Here is a 27,142-nt window from a genome sequence, read left to right as displayed (position 1 = left end):
CTTCAACTTTCAAGCCCTTGAACTGCTTCAAATTCTTCAGCCACCAAACGCAGCATCATTAATGGCTTAGCTATTCATCACAGTATTGACAAAATCTGTTAGCAAGGAACTCATGTTGCAATTCGCGAAGCAGGATATTATGGTAAATGGCTTTAACCTAATTTCACACACCCCAGATGCCAAAGATGGCCATGAAATATATGTACGCGCCGACATATCTGATGCTGTTCCACTCTCCTCCTCCAGTTTTTACAATGTGATCCAGGTTGATGGCTTTAGGACTGTCAATGTATTTAAGCCACTGAGTGTGTGCTGGGACCAGGAGGTCCTTCCAACACTTGATAATCCAGCAATATTCATTGGTGATTTTAACAGCCACCACTCTGAATGGGGGTATGCTCATCCAGATGACGACAGTGAATGGCTGATGGATTAGGCGACTAACAATGACTTCATGTTAATTCACAATGCAAAATAATGTGGCGCATTTCTTTCAACTAGATGGTTAAAAGAGTACTCGCCCGACCTTTCATGGGTCGGTTCACTAGATGGCTGTTCACAACCAGTGAGCTGTATAGTACTTGATAACTTCCCTCATAGTCAACATAGACCATTGTTTATCCACATCGGGCTTCAGCTACCCATCATTCGAAGCTCAACCAAGCGTTGGTAGAATTTCTGCAAGGCAGAGTGGGAAAAGTTCTGTGATGCACGGGAACTTAGTGTGGTCACCATTCTGTTGCACAGTATGCCAGTCGATGAAGCCTGACTCTGATTCCAAGGAGCCATTTATAAAGCTGCATGCTCAGCTATACTATGGGGCTGTTGTCCAATTTACACTCCCTGCCTGAGTGCCAAACGCCAAAACTTGCTCAGGAAATTCAAGTTATCTGGCAACTCGGACATTGCTGACCACCTGGATGCTGCAAGGCTTACTTGGTGGAAGGAATCTAGAGAGACGCTTGACTTCATTTATTCCAGTCAGAAGTGCTGGAACTTGATCCGCCAGCTGGGTGCTGCTCAACAACCTCCAGGTCAAAATCACCCACAGGTTAACCCCAATGAGGTTGCAAGCCATTTTCTGTGGGAAGCAAAGGTCCCACTGGCGAAGCGATTCAAATGCAAAAGTACATAACAAATGGTGCCTACTCTGACATTACAATGTGAGTAAGAGTTAACTAGAGCCATTTATGATCAACGAGCTAGATAGGGCCCTAACTCCATCAAGCCAGGCACAGCGGTGGGTTATGATAGCATCTTGGTGGAATTCCTCAAACACCTTGGACCAAAGGCATCACAGTGGCTTACTTAATTCTACATACAGGTCATTAATGAGAAGAAGTTACCATGCATTTGGCACGAAGGAAAGATTATTGCTATTCTTAAGCCAGGCAAGGACCCCTACAATGTGTCATGTTACCACACTATATCCTTGCTGTCAGTGTGTTTCAAGGCGTTTGAGAGTCTGATCCTGCAACGAATCGCTCCAGATTTGGACGATGTCTTGCAGGTCAAGCAGGCAGGGTTCAGGAAAGGACACAGCACCTATGATCAAGTCCTGGCCTTGACCACTTTTATCGAAAATGGTTTCAAAATCTAAAGATGGCAGCAATCTTCTTGGATTTGACCGCTACCTATGACACAGTTTGGCACAGAGGGTTTTTGTTCAAACTCTCTCAAGTTACCCTGTACTGGGTGGTCAAAATAGTAGAGCTCTTCTCCAAAACAGGAGGTTTAGAATACACATCGGCAACTGCTGTAGCTCTTGGAAGTGTCAGATCAACGGCCTTCCTCAAGGTTCAGTTCTTTCACTGAGACTGTTCAATGTGTACATCAACAACCTGCCAGCTACATTCTTATGCAAGTTTATCTATGCCAATAACATCTACTGCAGCTACCAAGCTCAATCCTCCTCAGAAATTCACAATATCTTGAATGATGATACAAAACTCATGGCAGACTATCACAGTCGATGCTGACCACAGCCGAAACAGTTTCTGGTGTGCTTTATCTACATAATGCAAGAGCAACACACGAGTTAAACATTTTTCTCAATGGCCAATACTTGCAGCATAATCCAAACCGGCTTTACCTCAGTGTGACATTGGATAGGTCATTAACGTACCGCAACCACTTGAGGAAGACTGCAGCCAAAGTCAACACTTGGAACAACCTCCTCAGAAAAGTGGCTGGTACAACCTGGAGCACGAGCACTCGGATGCTTAGAACATCAGCCCTTGCCCTCTACTATTCAACAGCAGAGTATTGTGCTCCTGTCTGGTGTTGCTCATCTCACACGAGGCTGGTTGACATAGAGCTTAACCCCGTACTGTTACCGGGTCTTTATGGGCAACTCCATTGCCATGGCTACCGATACTTAATAACATAGCACCACCACAAATTCGCCATGAGAAGGCATCTGTCAGGCTGCTGGCCAAGATCCAAGAGAATAGCAACCTGCCTTTGTACACAGACTTCTTCAACCACCCTCTAGCTCACCTGTCTTCTAGACACCCTTTATGGTCATTTGTGTCACCACAGGACCTGACGGTGAAATCTGCTTGGCACAACAAGAAGTCAATGACAACAGTTGTTAATCAGTCTCTCATCACTGACCCAACCATCTGTCCACCAGGTTTTGATCTGCCAAGACATCTGAGGTCATCTCCGACCCAGTTTCAAATAGGAAAGGGCACCTGTTCAGCCAATCTCTTTAAATGGGGTTTTTCTAATAACCTGCAATACAGCTGCAGTCAACTTCAGACTATGTCACATATCCTTGACGAGTACCCACTGACTCATTTCGACAACGGATTACCAGCTCTCCACCTGGCTGATGATGACGCAATCAAATGGCTGGGCACATTGTGCACACACTGTTACATCACTTGATAAATTGCCCTGTTCAGTTCATTCCCTCTGAAGCATCTGGTACCGGTCACTGGTCTGACTCAGTATGGCCATTTTTATGTTTATATTCTTATGTTATCTTATATTACAGTCCCACTATGTGGTGCTCCATTTTCGATCCAAGAAATGGAAGCACTCACGCTGGGACTTTTCATCTCCAATGGTTGCAATTCCACAGTAAAGATGTGAATGGCAACAAATTGCTCCCAGTTATAACAAATTAGGTGTGGTACTCACGCTCCTTGCAAGTTGCATATGTAGCTCTTGACAAGGTGTGGGTGAGGCTGGTGTATAAATCTCATAATTCACAACAAGCTTCTTCTCAAAAAGATTTAAGTCACATAAACTCAAAACATTTAATGTCTCAGTGCCTTTCCATTCTACATGGTCTATGGGGATGAGAAATAAGAACAAAGAGACATGAGGTTTGTTAACAAAACAATGAGTTCCAACAATTTCAGGCGAAAAATGTGGTTTAGGTAAGTACTCATCAGACCTTCATGCAAGAAGTGACATGAATAAATCTGGCAATGGTCAGAATAAGTGCTTTCAGTAATTCTGTAGGCTACCCTTAAATAATCCTGTCAGGATTTAAATTTACAAATTCCATTTGAATCCTAAAATCTTTACTCTTGGTACAACAAGCCAGGCTAATATCTGAGCACAGTTGCTGTGACGGTAGAAAACACTTCCAAAATAAAGATTAGCCTCTCTTATTTTAATTTGTTGGCCATGAAGAAAAGATCAAACTCCTGCCTCTCCTTCTCTCCAAGCACAGTCACACTCCTGTCTCTCCTGCATTATTTAAAGGAAATAAATACCAGTTCTCTTTAAAGAAATATCAGGAAATTAAAAAAAAAAACAAAAAACAAACATCTAGCTACATTACCACTAAGAGAAAGTACTGTCACATCTCTACCTATTGTGTTTGACCCCTCTATACAAACCAGCCAGTCAGCAAAGAGCATTAAAACAATACATAGAAGTATTATTTCAGGAACTCCGTACTATCATCAAACTATAACACTGTGAGTGCTTCAGCTCCCAACACTATAGATGGATTCCTACTTTGAAATCCCCTTCCCAAGCCCTGCATTAGTGCACACATATTTTGATTCTTTGTCCGATTCAAGCCAACCAGCCTATTCACAGAGTTCAAGGGCTTTAAAATGGCAACAATCCAGTTCAGGGAGAGAACAAGAGAAAAATACAGATTTATTTCTATATTTTATTATTTTGTTAAATCAATTTAAAGTAATAAGTTACATAACAAAACAGGAACCTTCATTTTATCCTATTCAAAATATATGAGTTATGTCGATTAAAACTGGTCCCCAGAATTTACTGTGTCTTTTATACATTTAAAGAAAGACATTTTAGGATAGATATACAAAAGCTATTGAACAGACAAGGTCAAGCTGTTTGAACAAAGTAACTCCTTCCTGAGTCATATTGACACTGCTCTTTATCCCATCCAAAAAACTGAGACTGTGTATTGTGCTACAATAACTGTTCTACTGTATAGTTTAACTTCTTCATGTTGATTTTCATAATAAAACTAGAAAAGAGAAATGCATAAAATGCGAAAACACTTCTAAGGTTTAATTAAAGGGGATTATTTTACTATGGGTACAACCTTTAATTATGTAATTTAAAATAAATTCAAGTACCAATTACATCTCTCTCTCCAATTCCACTCAGGATTTAAAACCACCAGAATGTTAAAATAAGACACTTTCATTCACATCTGATTTGCTTATGTGTGATTTTTGAAGCTTTAAAAAAAAAAAACCCAAAAACTGAAAGCCTATTGGGATTTTTAATACAAGATCCTGTTTGTATTTGTTTTCACCCAACTCTGAAGCATGAAAAAAAACCTCAACACCTTTTTCATTTACAGACTAAGATAATTATTATTTCTGCAACACTACAAAGCATTTCAAAATGCGTTTCCCTAAAGATCCACACTAATAATACTTTTTAAAACCTCATCCCCCTCCCTGTTTTTGACAGGGAAATTTGAGAGAAGGGAGAACGGGTTTCTTTTGTAATGGACTAAGGCTAGTGGGGGTCTGACTCATGCCTGCTACATCTGCTCCCATCCATGCACCACTCCCTGCCCAGCCCTTTCAGCTTTTCTTTGATTCTGGGGGATGACACCCCCCCTTCACAAATCGCTACATTCACTCCCGCACCCCCATTACTTTGCAAGAGCCCCTAGGATGGGATCCCGGGGGGAGGAGATGTACACTCTGAGGCAGCACGAAGGGGCGTGAGGGAGAGACTGACCGCACGGGACGGTCTCGGCAACTGGGACAACAACGGTACCTAACTAGGACCAAGGGCAGCGGGGGCGATGGGAGGGCGAGCTGAAGGAGGCGAGGGAGACAACACAAGTGGGGTTTGGGGCAGGAGGGGGAAAGAGAATGAAGGAGGGGCCAGGGAGCAAAAGCAGGGAGGACACGGGCCCGGGGCGGGAGGCTCAGCCGCAAAGCGGCGGGGTAGAGGCGGGCCCGGTGGGTAGCGGGGCTCAGCCTCAGAACGGGGAGGGCCTAGGGACGGACCGGAAGAGAGCGGGGAGGGCCGGGGGTACAGATGGGGGGAAGGGAGGGGCTCGGCCGCAGAGCGGGGAGGGCCGGGGTACGGGGGAGGGTCTCGGCCTCAGAGCGGGGGGGGGCTCGGAAGAGAGCGGGGGGAAGGATCGGGGGGGCTCGGAAGAGAGCGGGGAGGACGTGGGCCGGGGCTCGGCCGCACAATGGAGCCCTGTGTCTCTGGCTGCCGCTCTCCCCCTCACACGCCGCCTTCGCGTGACTCGCAGGAGCGAAATGGCTTGTGGGTGAAGCCGGCTCCCTGCCCCCGCCCCGGGCCGCCCGGCGGGCTCCGGCCCCGTGCGGGGGTGAGCAGCGGCACGGCCGGGGGAGGGGCCGGAGCCCGGCGCGGCCCGCTCACCATTTGCGCACTTTCTCGATGGCCGCCATCACCCGCTTGATGTCATCCTTGGCCCGGCTGCGGGTCTCGGCCCGCACCGACCGGCCCGACATGCTGCTGGGGACGGGGCGGCGGCGGCGGCTGCGGAGAATGCGGAGCTCGGCCCGGCCCGGCTGGCTGCGCCGCACGCACAATGCTCCGTCCCGCCGCTCGGCTCCGCCCAGACTCAGCCGCCCGCCGCCGGGGCTCGCGCACTGCGCAAGCGCCCAGAGCCGCCGCCGGCGGCTACCGCACGCGGCAGGCCGGGCTCGTGGGGCGAGGGAGGGGCTGGCGCGCGGGCGGGGCCCCCGAGGAATCAGCGCCGCGGCCATGCGCGCGGGAAAGGGGCTGGCCAGAGCTGCAGGGCGCGAGGGGACCAGGCCTTAGTCCTGTTGCTGGCCCGAGGAGGAGGCTGTGACACCCAGTGGCTAGAGCAGGGCGCTGGGAGCCAGGACTCCTGGGTCCGATTCCCAGCTCTGGGTGGAAGTGTGGGGGTCTAATCATTAGAAGAGATGGGATCGGGTTGTGTTGCTAATTGTGCCTGGACTCACTGTGGGACCTCACCTTGGGCAAGTCACTTAACACCTCAGCGCTTCAGTACCCCCCCCTTCCCGCCAAGGGGGATAGCAGTTCTTATCTACCATAGAGGGGCGTTGGGAAGCTTAATGAATTAATGTTTATAAAGAGTTTTGACAATCTCAGATGGAGAGATGCAAAATACTGTGGCTTGACTTCTCTTCCCTCTGGGGGCAAAAAAGTTGTGGAAATAAATTGCAGGACTGTGAAGGCTACTTTTAGGAATTGTTTATTATTTGTTTATATAGTGCTGTAAATACTTCTGTAATAATAATATGCAAATATGTGCCCCAAAGACACAACCCCAGCCTTTAGAAAGCTTGAAGATAATAAGCAGCTCTAGAAACAATTGATTCTCAAAACGATTCTGAGAAGTTTAAAATAGCTTACAGGTAGGGAAAGTGAGGCAGAGGGGTAATTTTCTAAAAGAAGGTGTTAATGTCAGAGCTGGGATTAGAAATAAGACTGCCAGCCTCTGCACACTGAATCACTCCTCTCTGAAAAGCTAAAAAACCATCATGTGATGTATTATTGTATGCATGTCTGAGCCTTATTGTCCGTGTCCAAATTAGATTGTAAGCCCCAAGGGCAGGGATCACATCTTTGTATAAGCAGGTATTTGTGTAGCACAGAGTACACAGAGGGTGCTCAATCAGTAATAATATTAGATCCATTTGTTCCTAAACTTTGTGCTTATTACACTAAATACTTATCTTTGAGAATCCTATAGTGCATTCTCTTATGGATGATAGACTGTTTGAGTGACTAGTTTCTGATTTAGCCCTTGTGCAAACAGTTATGACACTATGTTGCAGACTTGCAGTTTGCTGTTTAGCGATATTTCTTTTTCAACAACTTATGTGATTTATAAAACAATAGGAAAAGGATATTTAACAATCCAGTTCATTGGGCATTACGTACAAATGTTTGTGTAATACAAAAAGATAGAGATACATTGACTTACCCCGCTGAAGATCTGGCTCACTCTCTAATAACTGCAGTGGAGTTCTGATGATTTATGGAATCTGAGGATCTGACCTAACATGTACATGTGTGTGTACATATATGTAAAAAAAAGCTGGTTGGAGAGCAGGTCATATGAAGCAACACCTCCTCAGGAAATCTTTGTCACACACCCTGTAATACTTTGATTTGTGTTGTTTGACCTTTATCTCTTCACTGCCATGCAACTAGCTATACATCTTGCTATATGTACTAACACAACTATAATTATTTCTGTGATGTATAATAGTAATCTCCATGCATTAAACATCACTACTGAATGGAACACTTTTTAAGGAGCTACATGATTAATGCAAAGACCCATCGATGCTGAGGGGCACTGTAAAGAAGGAAATGAGTTCAACAACTCACTGATCTTTCTGCAGCAATTTGCATTGGCACCATTACGCTGTTTATACAAACACTGAGTAAGACACTCTCCCATGAGTATTACACTACTAATTGGAACTAACACTCCCAAAAAGAAATACAAAGTTGTTAGGAGTAAAATGGAAGCCCAGTTTTTAATCCATCACAAAATAGAATGCTTCCTTCACTAAGATTCATCACAGTGGTATATTCAGATATAGCACTTAATTTTAATTGCTATTTTATGTAAAGTTTTTATGAATAAACTTTTCCTGTAATATGCTGAAACTGGACTGTATTAGTGCAGCTTTGCATTACACCATTAGTGTAAACCTGCCCCAAAGCTAATGTTACCAATCACAGGATTCCTCCCAGGACAAGGGATTACGAGCTACCGTACCATCTTATATTTCACTCTTCTTCCTGCATCCTTATGCCATGGTGATCCCTGATTGTCCTAATGGCCCACTGGACCATTAGATGGATGGATTAAAAGCAAAACCATAATGTTGCACTCTGAAGAGACCTCTTCAGGAAAGCATTTGTGATTGATACCATGATGTCAATTTTAGCAGCAAGTTTACTTAACCCAATCCTGTGTTTGGTGTTCATTTTGGAGGTCACTGATTGGCAATACGTGGTGTTCCTAGGGACAGAGTAAGCTGCTTCCTCTTGATCTCCAAACTCAGAACTCCCCCATGGTAGCTCTGCTGCGTGATTACTGGCCCAGACTTTGTGAAGTGTTTTAATCCCATAGCTTTATGACACGCCCTAAATTGATGAAACATTGTAGAGTTTGAGGAATGTTTAATTGACTTTATTTTATAATAAATACAAAAATATAGTTTCCCAGGTGTTTGAGGAGAAAAAATGATTACAGAAAATGCATTCTGGGTAAAAAAAACTACAAATTCTGTGGCAATTATGACTCTGCTGACTCTATGCTACTCGTGAGTTCATAATTTTTTTCTGTCTCAGTTTCATCTGATTCAGGAGTAGGTAAACCAAGAATATCAGCAGTAAATATCTCTGCTGTGATTTCCTCTGGAATTTCTTCTTCCATCAAAGCTGCTGCACCTGGAGCGGAACAAAAAACAACAACCGCAAAAGCAATCAGGTTTCCAGATCAATAGGACTTGTCAGCAGCAGTGTGTTGTATGGAATGTCTACAAAAATACATGAAAGGGGCCTTATATAGTATCAGTTTAATACTTAATAGGTCCACTGTCACGAAACAAAGGCATTGATCCTGCGAGGTGCAGCACACCTTCAACTCCCACTGAGAACTAGATCTAAACTAAATGATCTATAGCACTATATTTGTCCATTCCATCTCTGACTCCTCTAATCCTGCAAGGCTTTTTTTCCTGTTGCTTATCCAGGATTTTCTCGAAGATGGTTACAAAGCCATCTTGAACATGTTGTATTTTGAATCTGTTATTCAGATATCTGCAGACTCCACTCAGTTGCTTTAATAACAATATCCATTTTCCGTTTCAAGTAATTTAGGCATAAAAGAACATATTTAGGCCCAGATCCTTATAAAAAATGACTTGAGATCTTTAACATCTATGCAGAATGGACTGGTGCTTGGTTAATAAGATCTCATCTGTAACACCCACATGAAATAAACTGCACAGCACTCACTGTACTTTGGAAGGACAAAGGTCTGTTTCTATCCTGCTGTGATTTGATTTGAATCTAGGGTTCCAAGTAATCCAGGTATTTCAAACCTGGGGTTTACACTACTAAGTTGTTCCTTCCAGGAGCTGCACCTTAAGTAGGCATATATCAGTTGTGGAAAATCCCAACTGGATGTTATTGTAGACCTTTAGGGATTGGGACACTCGTTTCAGAAATTGCATGTTTATGGCAGAAGTCAGGGGTTCAAATTACAATAGACAACTCTGCAAGGAACTGAAAATAATTTGCATATGATAGGATTTCACTTTGCCCGTGGATCACAACAGTGGTGAGGTCTCCAGCAAATATCTCCAGTTTCCATTCCTAGACAGCAGATAATCAGTAACGTAATGTAGTCAAGGACACTTATATTTCACTGGCCATTTAAATATATACGAGTTTCAGTCTGCAGTAGAACTTTTCCCCAGCATCAGTGGAAGTGAAGTGTATGGACCAGGGATAGTATTTGGCCTTGTGACTATATTTTGCAATCCCAGCTGAACATTTTTAACAGCTATTGAAGTAACAAGGTTAATAGGATTTTCAGTCTGATTCTTATATTAAAGGAATTGAAGCAATCTTATTTCTTTGTTTCATAGAATATTAATCCTGTACCTGAGTAATCATAGATGCCCAGCTCAGATCTCCCACCCTCTGGATTCATGCCCAACAGAGTGGTGAAACACTCTGCCAGCTCCTCCTCTGTCATATGCTCCCCTACACACATAAAGCAAAAACACAATCTCTAAGCTTTCTCACAGCATCATTAACACAAACTCAGCACAAACATATCTAGCAAGAATGGCATAAGGACAAAATAGGATAGTTTGGGTTCCTCCACGGTGTAGCCAGTACCACCATTCAAAATGTATGATCACAGTGCAAGAAATTTGATCCAAGAGAAATTTGTTTTTGTGAACAATATGAGTTTTTGGCATATAAATTAGGTTTCTGGAAGGGGGAAAGGCTACTGGAGCTGGCTTGTTGAGCCGAGTTGCACCTACAGCAGTTTTCACTCTATTCCTTTTCATAGGAATTTCCAGATCAGATGAGTGGTCTATTGGCAGTGGCCAGCACCACCGCGATTCAGAGGAAGGTGCAAGAAAACATTTAGTCAACTATTACAGAATAGCCTGCACATAGGAGTTTATTCCTAACCTGCATCAGTCAGTGGCTTATGCCCTGAAGCATGAGGATTTATATCCCTTTTAAAAATGTTTTATCCTATGTCATGTATCTGTGGATGTTCTCATCATCCATATAAGTGTCTAATCCTTTTTAACCTCCTGGTAAGCCCTTTACCTCAATGATACCATGTGGCAATGAGTTCTACAGGTTGATAATGTGTGGGTTAAAACAGTATTTCCTCTTATCCATTTTAAATTTGCTGTTTTTCAGCTGAATTGGGTACTGTCTTGTTCTTATAATAAGAGAGGGAATATAGATGTACCTAATTTACCTTCTCTGTGCCAATGCCATTAATTTTGGATATCTTTATCCCGTTCCCTCTCATTCACCTCATCTCTAAACTAAACCATCCCAATCTTTTCAGTCTCTCTTCATATGAAGTCATTCCAGACTTCTAATAATTTTCATCACTCATTTCTGGACTCTTTTCAATTTCTGCTACTACTTTTTTGGAGATTGTGCGAGTTTAACAGAATATAGTATTCCTGGTGAGGGCATACCATCAATGAATGTAATGGCATTATAATATTTTCCAAGATCCACACTCTTCAGATAGAACACTTGGAGTGTGCAGCAATTTCCAAACAGGAGTATACAACTGAGTTGAGACAACATATGTGGTTATTTCATTTAAAATTCTAAGACAGATGAGGTAACATGCCACCTATCAAAACTTGTCTCCGGATAATTTTTTACTGCAATGGATACTTTTTGAAATGAAGGACAGAACAAGCAAACATAAAACTGATGTTAGGAAAATGCTCACCTCTGCACTGAAGTTGTTGCAGTAAGACTCCTTTGTTGATAACGATTTCTCCATTCTCAGTATCATAACCAAGAACTTGGAAGGCATTTTGTATTTCTTTCATTGACAGGCCAAATGCTGGTCGATGGTTTATATAAAGTTTGATAAAATCCCCTAAATTGATATTTGTAACTTGTTTTCCAGTGCACACATACTCACTAAATTTGACTTCATTTATCATATCCTCAATCTAAAAGTCAAGACAAAAGACACTTATATAAGGTGGGTTTCTTTTAAAGCATTGAACCAGTTTCTGATCTCAGGGATGCCAATATAAATCCAGAATAATTCCATTGGAGTCACTGGATTTACTTTGGATTTACACCACTATAACTGTGATTAGAATCTAGCCTCAGATTAGTTGACAGTGTCTCTTTAAAGAAGTTGTTTACACATAAAAATTACATCAACCCAAGTAGTCCAATTCCTGCAATACACTGGGGTCTTTCTGTTATTCTCAGGGAAGCATTTTGCCTGGGATGTAATATACTGGAGAAATCTTTCATTATGAGTTGATATATCCAACAATTGACACGAGAGGGGGAAGGAACGATTCCCCCACAGGCCATACAGTGAAGGCAGAGCAATTCTCTGGCTGCCTCACTGCAGCCCTCATTGCAGCTGTGTTTCCACTCTGGGGACAATGGATAGTGAGTCCGCAAAATGGTGACTCCACCTTGCTACAAACCAGTGTGCAGGAAATCTCCATGCAGGCAGCTGGCTATGTGGGTATGCACATCATGAACAAGCTTCCAAAATTCTCCTACTCCCAATACCCACTCATCCTGCACAGCAGAACTGCCTCTGAGGCCCTCTGCAACTGCAGAGGACTGAACTTTGCTCAAAGGGTCCCACATCCTATCCTTTATTTCCCTGTATCACTCAAACAGCAGTCCTTCTATTGGGCAGTCAGGCAGTGCCTACCTCTTTGTCACTAGCAGTTTAACAGTTTTCCTGAAGCCTGCTACTGTGAGTCAGAGTGGCATGCAGCCTTGCAGATGTTTGTTTGAAAGGCAAGTTCTGTTCCATGCCTTCATTGTGCTCATGTTTAAAGAGGCAGCAGCCTCCTTACAGTTACAAATGCAGCTAAATGTTGGGAGAATTCCCAGTGCCAACACGTACCAAGCATTCTACTCCCCAGGAAGGCAGGCCAATGCAAAGCCTCCCTGGGGAGGATTTTGCATTCAGCCCTGAGCCTTTGTCCTCATGTCAGAAGTTTTTCCACTGAATGGTGCTCAGAGAAGATGGAAATCATGGACTTATATTTTCGCCCTGGCAAATATCATGCAGGGCAAGAACAGAACATTTCACTCAGCTCTAGCTGATCTGGGATTAAGTTTTATCCCTGTCCTAGTGAATTACAAAAGAAAAACTCTCCAACTCCCAAGAGCTCCTGTTAGTGGATTCCATGCTGATTTTTCCCTTCTCACTTTTTATTTAATAAAATGCTCTGGAGAGAGAAGAATTTTCATTCTGTGAATTAATATTGTCCTACCTAGTTTGTGAAGCAGATCATAGGTTGTCTAGTTTCAGGGTAGTTTTCTTGACTGAAATGCTGTCCTCTAATTTCTTACCGTCTATTTCTCAGGAGATATTCCTCATGCCTCCTCTAGCAACTGTTCATGAGAGGAATATATTCTCTTCTTCCCCACCAGCAGGAGGTGCCAAGATAATGAGCCCAGGAAAACATCTAACTATGTACAAAATTACAGTACCAAAGCAAAGGACACTGCACCAGCTCATCCCAAGATTAGACCAACTTCTGCCAGGTCCAGAAGCCCCCAGGAAAGTCTGCTAGGGGAAGGTTGCATTGATGAAAAGTGACCAGAACTTTCCTTCTGCTGGATCCTTCTGCTGCAGGGTTGGTGGGGTGGCACTCCCTCAGTGCAGCCTCCATCATTGGAATTCTTATGGAGCCCCAGCAGGGGAGAATTTCTCCTGGATGAAGGGACTAAGCTGGCCCTGTGAGGTGCAATTTACACCTCCTTGCAACAGAGTCAATACATCTGCTCCAGGTACCTTAATTTCCTTTCTGCCAGGTTGCAGTGCTATCAATTATGTATGTGTAAATACAAACTGCCTCAGAAATACTATTACAATAGGATAAGAATCATCAACCTTATTAAGGGATTTATCTTTAGCTACAATACAAAGAGGATTTGAGGCTTAAAACTCCTGAGAAATTTTTGATAAAATAGCCCCACATTGCTGTGACCTGACAAATAAAACTTTGAGAGATTTTCCATAGGAATTTAAGTCAAACATTTATCAGTTAGTGAAGGATGTTGAGGTCCCTTGCAGGTGAAAGGTGCTCTCTCTATGTAAAATCATTCTCATCATCACTATAAGGCACAAAGGGAAGGAAAACAAGAGGCTGTATACCATATGGATGAGTCGGTATATAGAGCTGAAAGTTCCAAAGCCCCATTTGTGTATAACAACACTTAACACAAGCTGAAGAAACTCAGGGGTGGGCCCCAATTTGACCTGGAGGGACCCCCTATAGCACAGGTGCTGGAACTAGCAGTGCGGGCGGTACTGCAGCACCCCCTAACTTGAAGTGGTTTCCATCATATACAGGGTTTACAATTTGGTTCAATGGCTTTCAGTATCCCAACTATACACGTTGATCCAGCACCCATGCGCTATAGGATGAAAGGAGAATCCACTCTTCATGCTTTCAGTTTCTTTTCTGAGGCAACCAACCTCTCTTCTGAAGTGCCAATTGTGGGTGTGATTTTTGTGTGAGAGCACTTACTCTCTGAGGCCACCAAACACCTGACAGATGAAAACTTTTGAACTCCATTGACTTGGGCTGGATTCGTCCATCCAGCCCAAAGGTGAAAGGTTCCTTTTACCAAGCCCCAGAGCAATCCAATCCCCTAGTGGTATTGAATCTTTACTTTGTCCCATACATTTTTTAAAAAAAGATACAGAGCCAGATTTTGATCAAAGTTACACTAATGTAGATCTAGACTAAATACATTTAAAATCCATGGATTTATTCTAGATCTAGCCTGTGTGACTGAGATCAGAAATTGGCCAACCGCATACTCTGTTAACACAATAATTCTCTTTGGTAAAAAACATACCTTTTCCTCTGACGGATAAAACCCCATTGCTCTCATTACAAATGGAACTTCCTCCAAGGGAATATGTGTTGACACCTGTCTGGTCTCCATTGCATCAATACCCTGACTGCGCAGCTGTGCATAGTAAAAATAGTCCTCCAGTTCCTGAGAGAAAATCAAATGAAGTATAACAAAGTTCAGTTTCTGAACATGCATGGCATATAAGCCTCTTTGAAGATGTATTCAAAGGCATATCAGTGAAATTATTGTTAAAGGAGATTTGGACCCCCAAAATTTGTCAGACCTGTATAAATTAATTCTAACATTTTAACCAGCTGTTACCCCACAATGTTTACTGTGACTATAATTACCCTGAAGAATTCACCATCTCTTCCGCCATCCAAAAGGTTGTAAAATGGGATCAAATCCTCACCACCCAGAGAAACAGCAGCCTCCAAAGCACTAGGGCAATAACAAAAAGATAGCTCAGAAAGGGTTCATGTAAGGAAAAATGTCCTGTTTGCTGCCAGTCACATAGAAACTTATAACAAATAAATAAATAAATAAAATCCACCCAAGGCTCAGAACGAACGGGGAAAGGTGTAGTTCTAAGTTGAACCTTATGCTACTCTATTAACAGTCAGCACTTCTTCAGCACTTTCTATCCCAGGATTTCCCAGTGTTTTACATACAATAGCCCATTACAGGAGGTAATTATTATCGTGTGTGTCTCTGGTCTAATGGAATAAGCCTAGGGCTGGGAGCCAGGAGATGCTGGGTTTTAATCCTGGCTTTAACACTGACCTGATGTGTAGTCTTTGTGTCTGACATTTAACTTTTCTGTGTCGTGGTTTCCCCATTTATAAAGTGTGTTACTTCACAGGGATGTTGTGGGGATTAATTAGCTTATGTCAGGCCAGCACTTTGAAGAGGAAAAGGGCTAGTGAGCAGAGCTTGCCGTAGAACAATCAAACCTTAGCTCCTAAGTTCCTGGACTCTAACAATTACACACACTCCTTCCTGGTAAGATATTAGGCTCTGTTATTCAGGCGCTCTATTCTCCACAGTGGAAGAAAATGTCCTAGATTCAGTGTCAGGTAAAAATTCCGCTCTAGCTCCCTCATCTGTGGTCTAAATTTCAGTTTCATAGGCAAATGGAGACCAAAAAGCCACGTGTGTTAGTCAGGATGCAGAAAAGTAACAGCTCCCACAGTGAAAACAGCCCAAGACACTACAATAGCCTGGTACAGCAATAATATCAGCAACATCCCTGTGCATTCATGACAGCATGGCATCAGCTTTGATCTGCACCTTTGGTGTGCTATTCTCCATTGTGCTATCTTTATGTTTTATGATTTTTATAATTAAGTTATTTGGACATTAAACATAGTGGAGACACAGAAGATACCAGAAGCAGCAGTAAAGTGATAATTAGCTCATAAAGAGCCTTGCTTCAAAAGCAAATTACATAAAAATTCAGTGATGCCTGGACCATGACCAATCATTATAAAGAAGGAGCATTTACATCTTATTGCCTTCTATTGCCCATTCCGACCCCCAAGTGATTAAGCCAGATGAAATGGAAAAAGAAAATACATAAAACCACTGCTGTCCCACCAGGGCTTCATTTGCTCTGGCAGCTCGGAAGTTGCTCTGTGCCCTCACTGCCGTGCAATTGGCTGTTATTACTCGGGAATCACCAGGTGGAGCTCTATTCATAGTGGACAGTGTCTGAACTGAAGTCTTTGCAGAGTGAGCGTATTTGAGAAATAAAGCCCTAGGTGGGGGGGGGGGGGGGGACGGGGAGGAAGAATTCTCCTGTTTAGTTCATACCATTCAGTGCACTCCAAAGGGCAACAATGTGTTCTTCAGCAGTATCTTAAAGCCAACCCCAGCAGGGATGATTTAGCAGAAATCAAAGAGAGGATGAATTCCCACCTTACATATGATGGCAACAGGTACTATGGAAAACCCTAAGGCAGAAAGATAGATAGCTAGGCCCCTAGACTAAACCATCCTTCAGTTCTAGCTCTGTGAGTGAGTAAGTGCCATCCCCTCTTTTTTGATATATGAAGTTACGCTGCACTGAAAAGGCTGGTTTCAGAGCATTTGCAGCTGCTTGCTTCCTGTTGATGTTTGCATCTATCTATGCATCCGATGAAATGAGCTGTAGCTCACAAAAGCTTATGCTCAAATAAATTTATTAGTCTCTAAGGTGCCACAAATATTCCTTTTCTTTTTGTGGATACAGACTAACACGGCTGCTACTCTGAAATCTATCTATCTAGGCATTCATAGGAACACTTGGAACTGTGGTAGCCTTACCCCACCTTGTGCTCACATCAGAATGAATAGCCCTGATGTTAAAGGCAACAAACATGGCCTCGCTTTTTGGCATCTTTACCAAGGGCCATAAACAAAGGCTTTTGGAGGAGGTGTCCCCTCTCAGACATCAGTGGCACAGCTTTTTGGCACAGCTCTTCAGTTGGAAGCTGACAGAGGAAAGTTCCAAGCTTGCTGCCAAGGCAGCACAAAACTGGCATATACAAGCAGTCCTTACTCACAGGAGCAGTCCCGGTTACTTCAAATGGTCTACTCATATGAGCAAGGCATTAAAGATATTGGTCCTAAATCCATTCTGCAAATGCATGGGGAATTTCCTGGACAATATTAGACCATACCATTTGGAAACTGGATAGTCTATATCAGCACTTCTCTATTGTTTTTCATCCTGCAGGGCATTTTATAAGAAACAGATGCTCCTGTAGACCCACCTCCCCACCCAAACCTCATAATCCCCACTGCCTGGCTCTAAAAAGATCCCAAACTGTGGCCCCTCAAGCAGGGATCTTAAAAGCCGCTGTTTTATACATTACTTAGCACTTACATAGTACCTTTCATATTCAAAGCACTTTAAAAATACTCATGTATTAATCATTATGGCAGCCTATGAAGTAGGTAAGTCAGAATGATCAGGCCCTTTTAACAGATGATGAAGCCAAGAGGATAAGAGAAATTCCGAAGTTCCCAGAGGGAGGCAGTGTCCAACCCAGATTTAGCACTTATGAATTTTTGATTCTCACTCCTGTGCTCAGGTCACTAAAGCACATTGCTGTTTGCATTCACCGCAGGCAAGATCCTGCGAAGTACTGAGTACCCTAAACTCCCATTGACTTCCGTGTGACATAAGAGTGTTCAGCGTCTCACAGGATCTGGCCCTTGGCTGGTGGTTCAGAAGCCTAGGAAATACCAGGGTTCTAAGAGCTTAGTCTGAAAACAGGACCCTTAATTATAAATTGGGGGGAGGGGGAATTGTGGGTTCCTTTGCCAACCCTCTCGGATGATGTGATGGGTAACTGGACACTTGGGACCAGATTTTCAAAAGAGTTCAGCATCCTTAGTGATTCCCACCTGAGAACACCTTTGAAAATCTGCCCACCTCCATTAGGTGCCTAAGTCGGAGCTGAGCCATTTTTGAAAATCTGGCTCCAATTGTGGGTCCGGAGCACATGTGAAGATCTAGCCCTCTGTTTTAACTGCAGCCCTTCTAGCAAACCAGCACTGGAACATTTTAAACTAACTCGAATCCACTGAAATGCAGGTGTCAGCACTGCACAGGATGATATTAGAGTCCCAATTGCACCAGGGCACCTGTATTCATGCTTCTCGTCTGAATGAGTTTTAGGGGCTTCAACTTTAAGCCTTTCTGAAGCAGAATGGGATCCTTTGGGATGAAAGTCCCTATATAAGCATAAGTTCATTGCCAGCAGGACATATGCTTTAGCTGTGTTGGTCACAGTTGTCTAAAGGGACAGATCACCATCAATGAGAACAGCATGCTCTGCTTTTCCCTGGTGTTTACTCACTTTACATTAATTTCCCATTTCATCACGATGCAGTCATTCCCCCCCGCTGTAAAGACATGGCATCCATCGTAGGAACTAGCAAGGTTGGAGACACCTCCTGGATGGCAAATGAAAGCCGAGGACTTGTGGGGGTTACCATCAATGGGCAAAATCTGCAGGCCAACCTACCAAGAAAAGGTTAACTCCATGATGATTGGCACTTTTATACAAATTCAGCTCTTTTATTATTAGATGGTGTTGGTAGCCTGTGGTATAGAAGAGGTGAGACTATATGATCTGGTGGTTCCTTCTAGCCTTATGCTCTATGACCTATGTGACACAGAAGGGTAAATTCTACCTCCACGTGGGCCAGCTACGAGCCTGAGATGTCAACTGTGGAGGGTTCTGTAGTGACAGGAATCCACTCTCTGTCTGTTCTGAAAATACTCCTGCACCATTGAGACAGCAAGAGCTCATTGGGCTGTGTCTTGAATCTGCATGGGGTCCTCAAATCCTGTCCATTCTAGTGCAGTGGAATTGCACAGGTTCTGCAGTGCACAGAGACCTCCATGCTAATGAAAACGGGGCAAGATTTACCACAGAAATATTCCAGTGTTGACAAAAGGGCTGACTAAGGAAGGGCCCATCAATATGTAAATCTAAAATTTTACCACATTATTCCACGAGTCTTGTGAATCTCAGGGGCACAAGCAGTTCTGGCCCTAATGGCAGCCTTCCTACAGATCATCCAACCTGTACGCAGTGCACGTAGGGGCCAGGTTCTGCTTTCAGATATAATCACACCGTGTCCATTTGTGTTTATGGGTTTCAGGTGCCCATATCAGGGTAGAATTTGCCACCTGGAAACCCAAATCAGCAACCCAGGAAGGAATAACTCACATGGCTCTTTTGAGACAATCAAATCCCCAGAGCTGAATTCAGACGTGAATTCAGAACCACCTAATGAATTCAGACCTGAATTCAGAACCACCTAACTTCGCTGGAGTTATATCTGCTCAAAGTAGGTCTGAACATGGGCCCCAAGCATTTGCAGCACCTAAGATGCAGCGTTTTTTGTTTTTTTTTTAAAGTCACTACTATTTTATTCTACACTGGCCACCACTTCCGCGCAGTAACCACACAGGGAGTTCAGCATAAGCTTGGGGAAAATATATCCACAGATGACAGGGTCTTTCCTCTAAGGAGAGCACGTCTAACAAAAAAACAGAATACAAGCAGAAAAGGAAACAGCAAACTCCTGGATTCGAGTTCAGTCCAGCTCCATAACGCCTGGGCTTGAAGCCAGCCCATCCAAAAGGCATTCTCACCCAGCTGTCTGCCAAGATCAACTTTTATAGCCCCTCCCCTGAGGATCTGTGTGCAGGAGGGGGATGCTGAGCTGAGGTTAACTCCTTCTTCACCAGGGACAGGTAATGTTCATACATGGGGAAGGGGGTGGGTGTCAAAATTCAATACCATAGTTATTGACTGTTCAAAAGTACAGAGAAATAATGTGGTACCTCTGAGGAAATACTGATTTTTTTTAAATGGTGACCACTGTGCATAGAAAGCAGTACAACTGACTCCCAAGTGAAATACAACAGAAAGCTTAAACAACTCCTCTCCACAATTCCCACCTCCCAATCCCCTCATCCCCTACTCCCAATTCCTCAGCTTCCAAAATCTCTGGTCTGACCCAAACCCACATCTTTCATTTAATCCCCCCAATACCCCAGCTTCAGACCTTCACTCTCTTTCCACTTGTTTCGTTATGTGCCTTGCTGAACATATGCAGTACTAGATTACCTGAAACTCAGAACTTCTGATGACTTTGTCTATGGTGAAACCTGCACTAAGGACCTGTATGTACAACAAGCAAACCTTTGTCCTAAGCAAGCACTTTAAAGTATTCCAGAGATTGAATTTTTCTCTCATGCTGGGTAGTTGCTGCGGGCAGGTTTCACTATTTGCATGCACATGTAGAGGATATAGCGAGGAGCACTATAGAAATATCTGGCAGTATAAATAACAATAAAAACTATAACAGAATAATACCTAGCTCTTAATAGTACTTTTCATCGGTAGATCTCAAAGTGCTTTCCAATGCAGGTCAGTATCATTAGCCACATTTTACTGATGGGGAAATTGAGACACAGGGATGGGAAGTGACTTTCCCAAGTTTACCCAGCAAGGCTATGGTAGAACCAGGGATAAAATCTAAGTCTCCCTCATTATAGTCCAGTGCTCTATCCACCTGGTAACACTGCCTCCCCTTAAATATCTGATGTATTTCTCCCTTAGGTACAAATGGCAGCTGTACCTAAGCTTGTTTGCAATGTTATGCAAAACAATCCAAAAGGCATATCTGACATAAACATGGAGAGACTCTGTACCTTATCTTTTGTAATATAGGCCAGATATCGTTTCTGTGGATCCTGACTGTTTGCTGCCGGAAGGATTTGTATCTTCTCAAGAGGGGACCCATAGGTTGGCCCCAGAAGTGTCTTTCTAAAGGAAAACAATATTTTCATTTATTCTATTGATCCTATCCATTTTTTCACACAAATGTTGCTGGGCACAAGTATGGAATTGGGCATGCGTGTATAGGAGTGTGAGAGCATGAATTTAGTACTGGTGAAAGGTGTCAAGATGACAGCTCTAGAGACCAAAATCTTCTATCCTAATTGCCCTGTCTCTCTCCTTAGAAGGGCCACCACTGGAAGTGAGAGAAGAATTTAGTCTCCATGGCTCATTCAGTTATTGGCCTTCACTGAAGCTGCCTGGCTCCCACTAGATCAAATATCAGCTTCCCCTTGGGACTCTGCACTTTTGGTCGAAGAACGAAGTGCTCAGCTACCAACACATGCAGCTCTTTAGGCTCTGACAACAATTACACATCATTAAATAATCTCAGAGGGTTAGCATTCAGGGCAAGCTGGCAAAAGGAGCTTTTAAAGAACCATTCTCTTGGATCATCTTTGCAAACACTGTGATTAATTTAGTCACTAACATCCTCGATGGATGATTAGTGTGTCCTCTGTGAGAGCGCTGGCTTCCATTCCATTAACTTGTGTAATACAGTGATCAGTGATTTCCACAGGAAATGTTTAAGGAGGAGCTAAGAGCTGAATTCTGCCCTCAGTTACACCCATCCAGCAAAATCTAGCTCCAGGTATTTGATGTGCTCCATTAAGGACCTGGAATATTTCGGCTTCTGCTAAAAGGATATTTGGGCAGCTGTAGCAGTGAGACAGAAAAGGCCGATCCCATCAGTCTGGCTTGGAGAGCAGAGAGAGGACTTGAGCTGGACTGGATGCTGGCTTCACCTTCAGGTTTTCTTTATCTGAAGACCAATACGGGGTCCATCTGGATTTAAAATCTGCTAGTTAGCTTTGTTGGCCAGGGCAAGACTCCTGTTTGTAACTAGGGAAAACCTTCTGAACTGATATCTTGGTAGCTAGTACAGTGGAAGCAGGGGTACAGTAGCCTGATAACACAGGCAGCTTTATAAATGAAATCTGTAGCACTATGCAAGACTCTATCATAGTCATCGCAGTTTCCCTCCTCTTTTAGTAAAGAACATTAGGTCCCGTGATTTGAACAGAGCCCAGGCACTCGGGACTCTGAGCTTCTATTCCCTGTTCTGACTCTCTGCGTGCAAGTCCATTAGGCCAAACTCTTCAGTAGCGTCCACTGATCTTGGGTGCACACCGAGAGGAGAAGATAGGGGGAAGGGGAGCAGGGTTTGAGTTTCCCAGTTACCTGCACATTTTAGTCGTAGCATTATAAAGCTTCATTTTGTACTGATTATTGGCTGTGAGAATGAAAGCTTCTGGAGTGAAGGGAGGATACCAGGCCAAACACATTGGGACTGCCCTCTGTTCAATGCGGTCTCTTCGCAGGACTGCCAGGTATTCTTTACTGCTGCTGCCTAGATCATACTCCACCTGAACAGAACACAATGAACAAGATCCATGTGAAACAGCTGCACAGACTTGCCAGCATTCATGGTAGTCTGCTCCTCCCTAGTACCTTTTGCTTTACACTAGTGATTTGAGTGTGCTTTACAAATGCTAATGAATTCACATCCCCAACAGCCCTGCACGGTAGGAGAGGAGATTTTTTGCAGTTTATAAAATGTTACTGTTGCAACCTCTGCTCATGTATCAATCATTATTAAAAATCACATGGATTAAAACCTCGCTAAGCTGATGCAATGTCAGTTATGGAGAACACAATAAAAACTCCACAGCAAAAGAAACTCAGCTCCCTGCTGACATGCTAAACCCTCAGCCAAAGTTGGAGGTGTAAATCCCCTGGCTGTGGAGGACCCTGACTGCAGTGGAAATGGTGTTAGTTCATTGGGGGCAGGGGTGTGGGAAGGATGTGGGGAGCCTTTGCAGGGGAATATGGCCCCCTATACATCACCGGGACACTGTTCCTGCACAAATAACGAGGAGTCCTTGTGGCACCTTAGCAACTAACAAATCTATTTGGGCATAAGCTTTCGTGGGTTAGAACCCACTTCATCAGATGCATGGAATGAAAATACAGGAGCAGGTATAAATACATGAAAGGATGGGGGTTGCTTTACCAAGTGTGAGGTCAGTCTAACGAGATAAATCAATTAACAGCAGGATACCGGGGGAGGGAAAATAACTTCTGAAGTGGTAAGAGAATGGCCCATTACAGACAGTTGACAAGAAGGTGTGAGTAACAGTAGGGAGAAATTAGTATTGGGGAAATTAAGTTTAGGTTTTGTAATGACATGCACAGTAGGCTTTGGAAGTCTGGGCTGGTGTATCCGCTACTACATGCATCAACTGGTCATTGCCTCCCACAGAGAAGGGTGCAACAAGAGATTGGGTCCATTCCACCCTTTGCTGCTCTGCAGCTTGGGGGTAAGGGGGGATAAGTCCTTGCCCTATTGAAACTTCACTGCTCTAAAGGCAACTGGTATGGAGCCTGGGGGAAGGTTTTTCACTCCCAGTAACTAGATAGGTCTTGCAATCTGAGGTGAAGCTCAAAGTGAGAGTCTACCTGGCTAAGAGCGGGAGCAGGTGACAGAGTCAAAGGCCTTTCACTGAGAATGCCCAGCTGCCAGCTCAAGACATGCAATGGGACAAACCCACTGATTATCAATGAGAGGGGCATAGTTGTTCTCAAATGGTGGGATGGAAAGTTGTCTCTCACAAAGCCAGGACCTAAGCCACACAGGGTTTCATACATGAAACCCAGCACCTTCAGTAGCACCTGGAAACATTCAGGCTACAGATGAGTAAACTGAAACCCAGAGGAGCTAAAGTAACTTACCCAAGGTCAAACAGCATGTTGAATCAGAACTGGGAATAGGATCCAGGAGTCCTGCCTCCAAGCCCCTGCTGTAACCAGTAAATTCTACTGCCTTGCATGCTTTTAAGCAGACTTACCAACAGCCTGTCCTCCCCAAGGCTTAAGAGCCTTGGTTGATCACTGTCTAAAAGGACTCCAAATATTATATTTCGAATTGGTTTATAATGTGAATGAAGCCCTGCTAGATGCTCCCAGGATCTTTCACCATTTTTCAGTATTCTTTTGTAAACAGTCACTGAATATTTTTCATCCTAAAATGAAAATAAAAATATTTCAGTTTATCTTCAGCCTGCATTTCTATTGTGTTCCTCAAGCTGTCAGGGGAATTCTTAGCATTTTTTAGTCTGGCCTACATGCCCTTCTAGCTATGTGCTGTGTAAGGCACAAGGAAAATTAGGTAAATAGAATGACAACAGCAAACCTGATTGGGAGAAAGGATCTGAACAGAACCAACAAACACTAAAATAATAAAGAACAACTCTTCAGCCCTGCCTGAAAGGAAGCCACTGACCAACCCCAGGGGTATACTAGAGTATGCTTCTGGCTTTGGAAAGGGAATGTAAAAATGGCATCATGAAACTCCGTATTGATTGAGCAAATATGATCAGGTTACAAACAAAAAGATATTTTTCATAACTTCCAGCCCCCATGGAATGTATTATCATCAGTAATTAAGATTCTGCACTCCAAATGCAACCTCATTGCCTTCAAATACTGGCAGTTACATCTGTGCACCGAAATAGGAAAATGAGTTCACAGTTCTTTTGATGATACATGAACCAAACCAGACTCCATCTCATTCTCCCTTCGCTAGTACTGCAGGGGTCAGAGGAGTAAAGAGATGTCAATACTTATTTTTGTCAATAGAATCAGCAGGTAGGGCTCTCTATAGAGACAGGGAGCACGTACACCAAGGAAGAAGGTGCTGTTTTTACAAAGTCACAGCTTTAAGAGAGGAAGAGTGTTCCAGAGTCAATGGAGAAGTCTGTTCCCTGTCTGTTCTCCTTTCAGAATCATATCATGGCACAGCCTGTAAGTTCCAGTCCCACCAAAAGGTGCTGCAAGGAGTATATACATATATCCTGAGAAAAACTTACAGCAGTTGCAAGATACTGGGAATCATGAGAGAAGCTTATTTGAGTTACTGGGCCTCTTGAGTATTTGAATTCTTTGCAATCATTTTCCAATGAAATAGAATCAAGGATGTAAACGCTTCCATCAGTAAAACCAGCTGCCAGAAAAGAACCTAAAATAAACACCAGAGAACAATTATTGTACAGATCACTCGTCTCAGGAAACCGGATGCTCAATGTTCAGTGAGATCTCAAAGTAAAAATACCTTCAGGGTCATAGGAGAGGCATTGGATACCGGCCCCCATAAAGATTCGGCTAATGAGGTACTTTGTCTGCACAAAGTCCCACACCTTTAGCAGCCCACAATGACTTCCTATGGCAATGAGATGCTGACTAGGATGGCAAGCAATGGCATTAACAGCTTCCTTGGCCTCCTCCATTAATTTGTCAAGTTTTGTCCCCTCTGCTGTAACGTGAAGCACTGTCGCGTCCAACGTGGAGAGAATAAAATTCCTGTTTAGCATGAAGAAACAGACACAATTTGATGAGTCAGCAAGGTGGACTCTTTTCCCTCCCAGTTACATACCAGGCTAATTTCTTGTCAGTAATTTAGGGAATGATTGCTCCCTAAAACAATGCAAAGAATGGCTGCTTATCCATTCATTCAGCTGTGTCTTTAGTGCAGCTGGACTTCAGCTTCTGCACATACATAAGCAAAGATATATAAACCAAACAACTGACCAGGCAACTGGGGATGCAAAAATGAACTAGGAGGGGGTCAGCCCTTTGCCCCTTGTCTGTGATGGACAGGTTTGATTCTGTATCAGGATGATCAATGTGAGTATCTGCAGCCCTTACTGCAGAAAAGAGAGTACAATGGGCAACCTCGCCTACCCATCATATTGTATATTAACACCTGAACCATGTGTACTGACCATTTTAAACTCAACTAGATTTAGGATTTAAAATCCATTCTGGTAAAGCCAAAGCACAACAAAGAAAATCTGTCGACCACTAGTTGAACATTTCAACAGTTTTTTAGTAATCAGTTGATTAGATCCACCACTGAAGGACTCTCACCTGATAATAAATGGTTGACCATTGATAGTACAAGAACTGGAGTAGTCTGAGTTGTTGCTGACAGGACTGGGAGCGTTTTTTGAAAAGGAAATGGATTGGATGGGTCCTAGTTTAAAGTGGCTGTACCAGTTCACAAGCTGCAGCTGGCCATCGTAAAATTTAATATGACCTTTGACATCACAAGTTACAAAATAGCTAAAAGGAAGGACAAGAATCGGTTAATCAAATAAAATTTTAAAAGCGCTCCAGAAGAACTAAGGGCTCGTCTAAGTGTTTAGTGCACGAGGGTGTAAATCTACACTGCACTAGTGTGCTGTGCACTAAGTGTCCCTATTAATCCTGCTGCTGCTCACAGTTCCCTAATGCACTTTGATCTACTCCTGTTTCAAAGCAGATGTATATCAAAGCACACTGCTGAACTTCTAGCATGTGACAGCAAGGTCCACGCAGACACTTGGAGCACAGCAGGCTTGTATGGAGTAGATTTACACCCCAGCTTGCCTCAAACTCTTTGTTTAGACAAGCCTAATGCTCTGCACTACTCTAGGGATTTTTATGAAGGAATACGCTTCACAAGGCCTGATCCTGCTCTCATTTACACTGGTGTAAATCAAGAGTAACTACTCATTGTAATCAGTGGAGTTACACTGGTGTAGAACTAGTGTGAGATCAGAATCAGGCTTTTATATCTTACAATACCGCTGCAGGGCATTTTCATCCCCCATTTTATAGATGAGAAAATAGAGCTCAAAGAGATTACATGAATTCCCAAAAACCACACAATGTGTCAATGACGCAGCCAAGAATAGAGCCCAAGAGTCTTGACTCCTCGTCCTTTGCATTAACCTCTAGACACAAGGCCTTGCGAAAATAAATTAGTATCTAAAGACTCCACAGTAGTATAGCAAGCTGCTAAACACATGCTTAATCTACAGACTAATTTCATTACATAAGGTGGTGGCATTATCTAGAGATCTAAGCATGGGACTAGGAACCAAGAACTCCTGAGTACTAATTCTGACTCTGCCATGGACTTGATGTGCAATCTTGGGCAAATCATGTAACCTCTCTGTGCTTCAGTCCTTCCATCTATAAACCAAGGCTAATGATCCTTAACTTACCTCACTCACAGGGAATGATGTGAGTGTCAGTTAATGTCTGGACAGCACTTTCGAAGTGTAAACAATTAAGTGCTAGGTATTTATTTAGGATAGGTATTA

The 27,142-nt window shown here is 43.3% G+C and overlaps 2 protein-coding genes across 8 annotated transcripts in view; both read right to left on the bottom strand.

Moving 5' to 3' along the window:
• The window catches only part of BCL7A (BAF chromatin remodeling complex subunit BCL7A), a 29,815-nt gene extending 23,679 nt beyond the window's left edge, over positions 1 to 6,136 (bottom strand). For 2 of the 5 annotated variants that reach the window (XM_038373622.2, XM_038373624.2), the window contains exon 1: positions 5,860 to 6,000. Coding sequence is in view for 2 of the 5 variants with exons in the window: in XM_038373620.2 (XP_038229548.1) it covers positions 5,860 to 5,951 (92 nt within the window). In the remaining 3 variants the exon portion in view is untranslated. Of the gene's footprint in view, positions 1 to 5,859 lie in introns of all 5 variants that reach the window. The other 3 variants (XM_038373620.2, XM_038373619.2, XM_038373621.2) reach the window with 3 other exon arrangements.
• A 2,489-nt stretch (positions 6,137 to 8,625) lies between these two features.
• The window catches only part of CFAP251 (cilia and flagella associated protein 251), a 30,625-nt gene continuing 12,108 nt past the window's right edge, over positions 8,626 to 27,142 (bottom strand). Inside the window, exons 11-22 of one of the 3 annotated variants that reach the window (XM_038373939.2) lie at positions 25,923 to 26,117; positions 25,108 to 25,355; positions 24,866 to 25,014; positions 23,846 to 24,019; positions 22,179 to 22,363; positions 20,810 to 20,924; positions 18,438 to 18,601; positions 14,943 to 15,033; positions 14,593 to 14,736; positions 11,462 to 11,690; positions 10,123 to 10,224; positions 8,626 to 8,901 (exon numbers count right to left, since the gene is read on the bottom strand). In XM_038373939.2, coding sequence (XP_038229867.1) covers positions 8,747 to 8,901; positions 10,123 to 10,224; positions 11,462 to 11,690; positions 14,593 to 14,736; positions 14,943 to 15,033; positions 18,438 to 18,601; positions 20,810 to 20,924; positions 22,179 to 22,363; positions 23,846 to 24,019; positions 24,866 to 25,014; positions 25,108 to 25,355; positions 25,923 to 26,117 — 1,951 coding nt within the window. In that variant the 3' untranslated portion in view covers positions 8,626 to 8,746. The remainder of the gene's footprint in view (positions 8,902 to 10,122; positions 10,225 to 11,461; positions 11,691 to 14,592; positions 14,737 to 14,942; positions 15,034 to 18,437; positions 18,602 to 20,809; positions 20,925 to 22,178; positions 22,364 to 23,845; positions 24,020 to 24,865; positions 25,015 to 25,107; positions 25,356 to 25,922; positions 26,118 to 27,142) is intronic. The other 2 variants (XM_043498258.1, XM_043498259.1) reach the window with 2 other exon arrangements.

The sequence above is a fragment of the Dermochelys coriacea genome, chromosome 15 (assembly GCF_009764565.3).
Source record: "Dermochelys coriacea isolate rDerCor1 chromosome 15, rDerCor1.pri.v4, whole genome shotgun sequence".
Lineage (NCBI taxonomy): Eukaryota > Metazoa > Chordata > Testudines > Dermochelyidae > Dermochelys > Dermochelys coriacea.
Note: the sequence above shows the minus strand (reverse complement) of the source record. Positions and strands in the feature narration are given on the sequence as shown.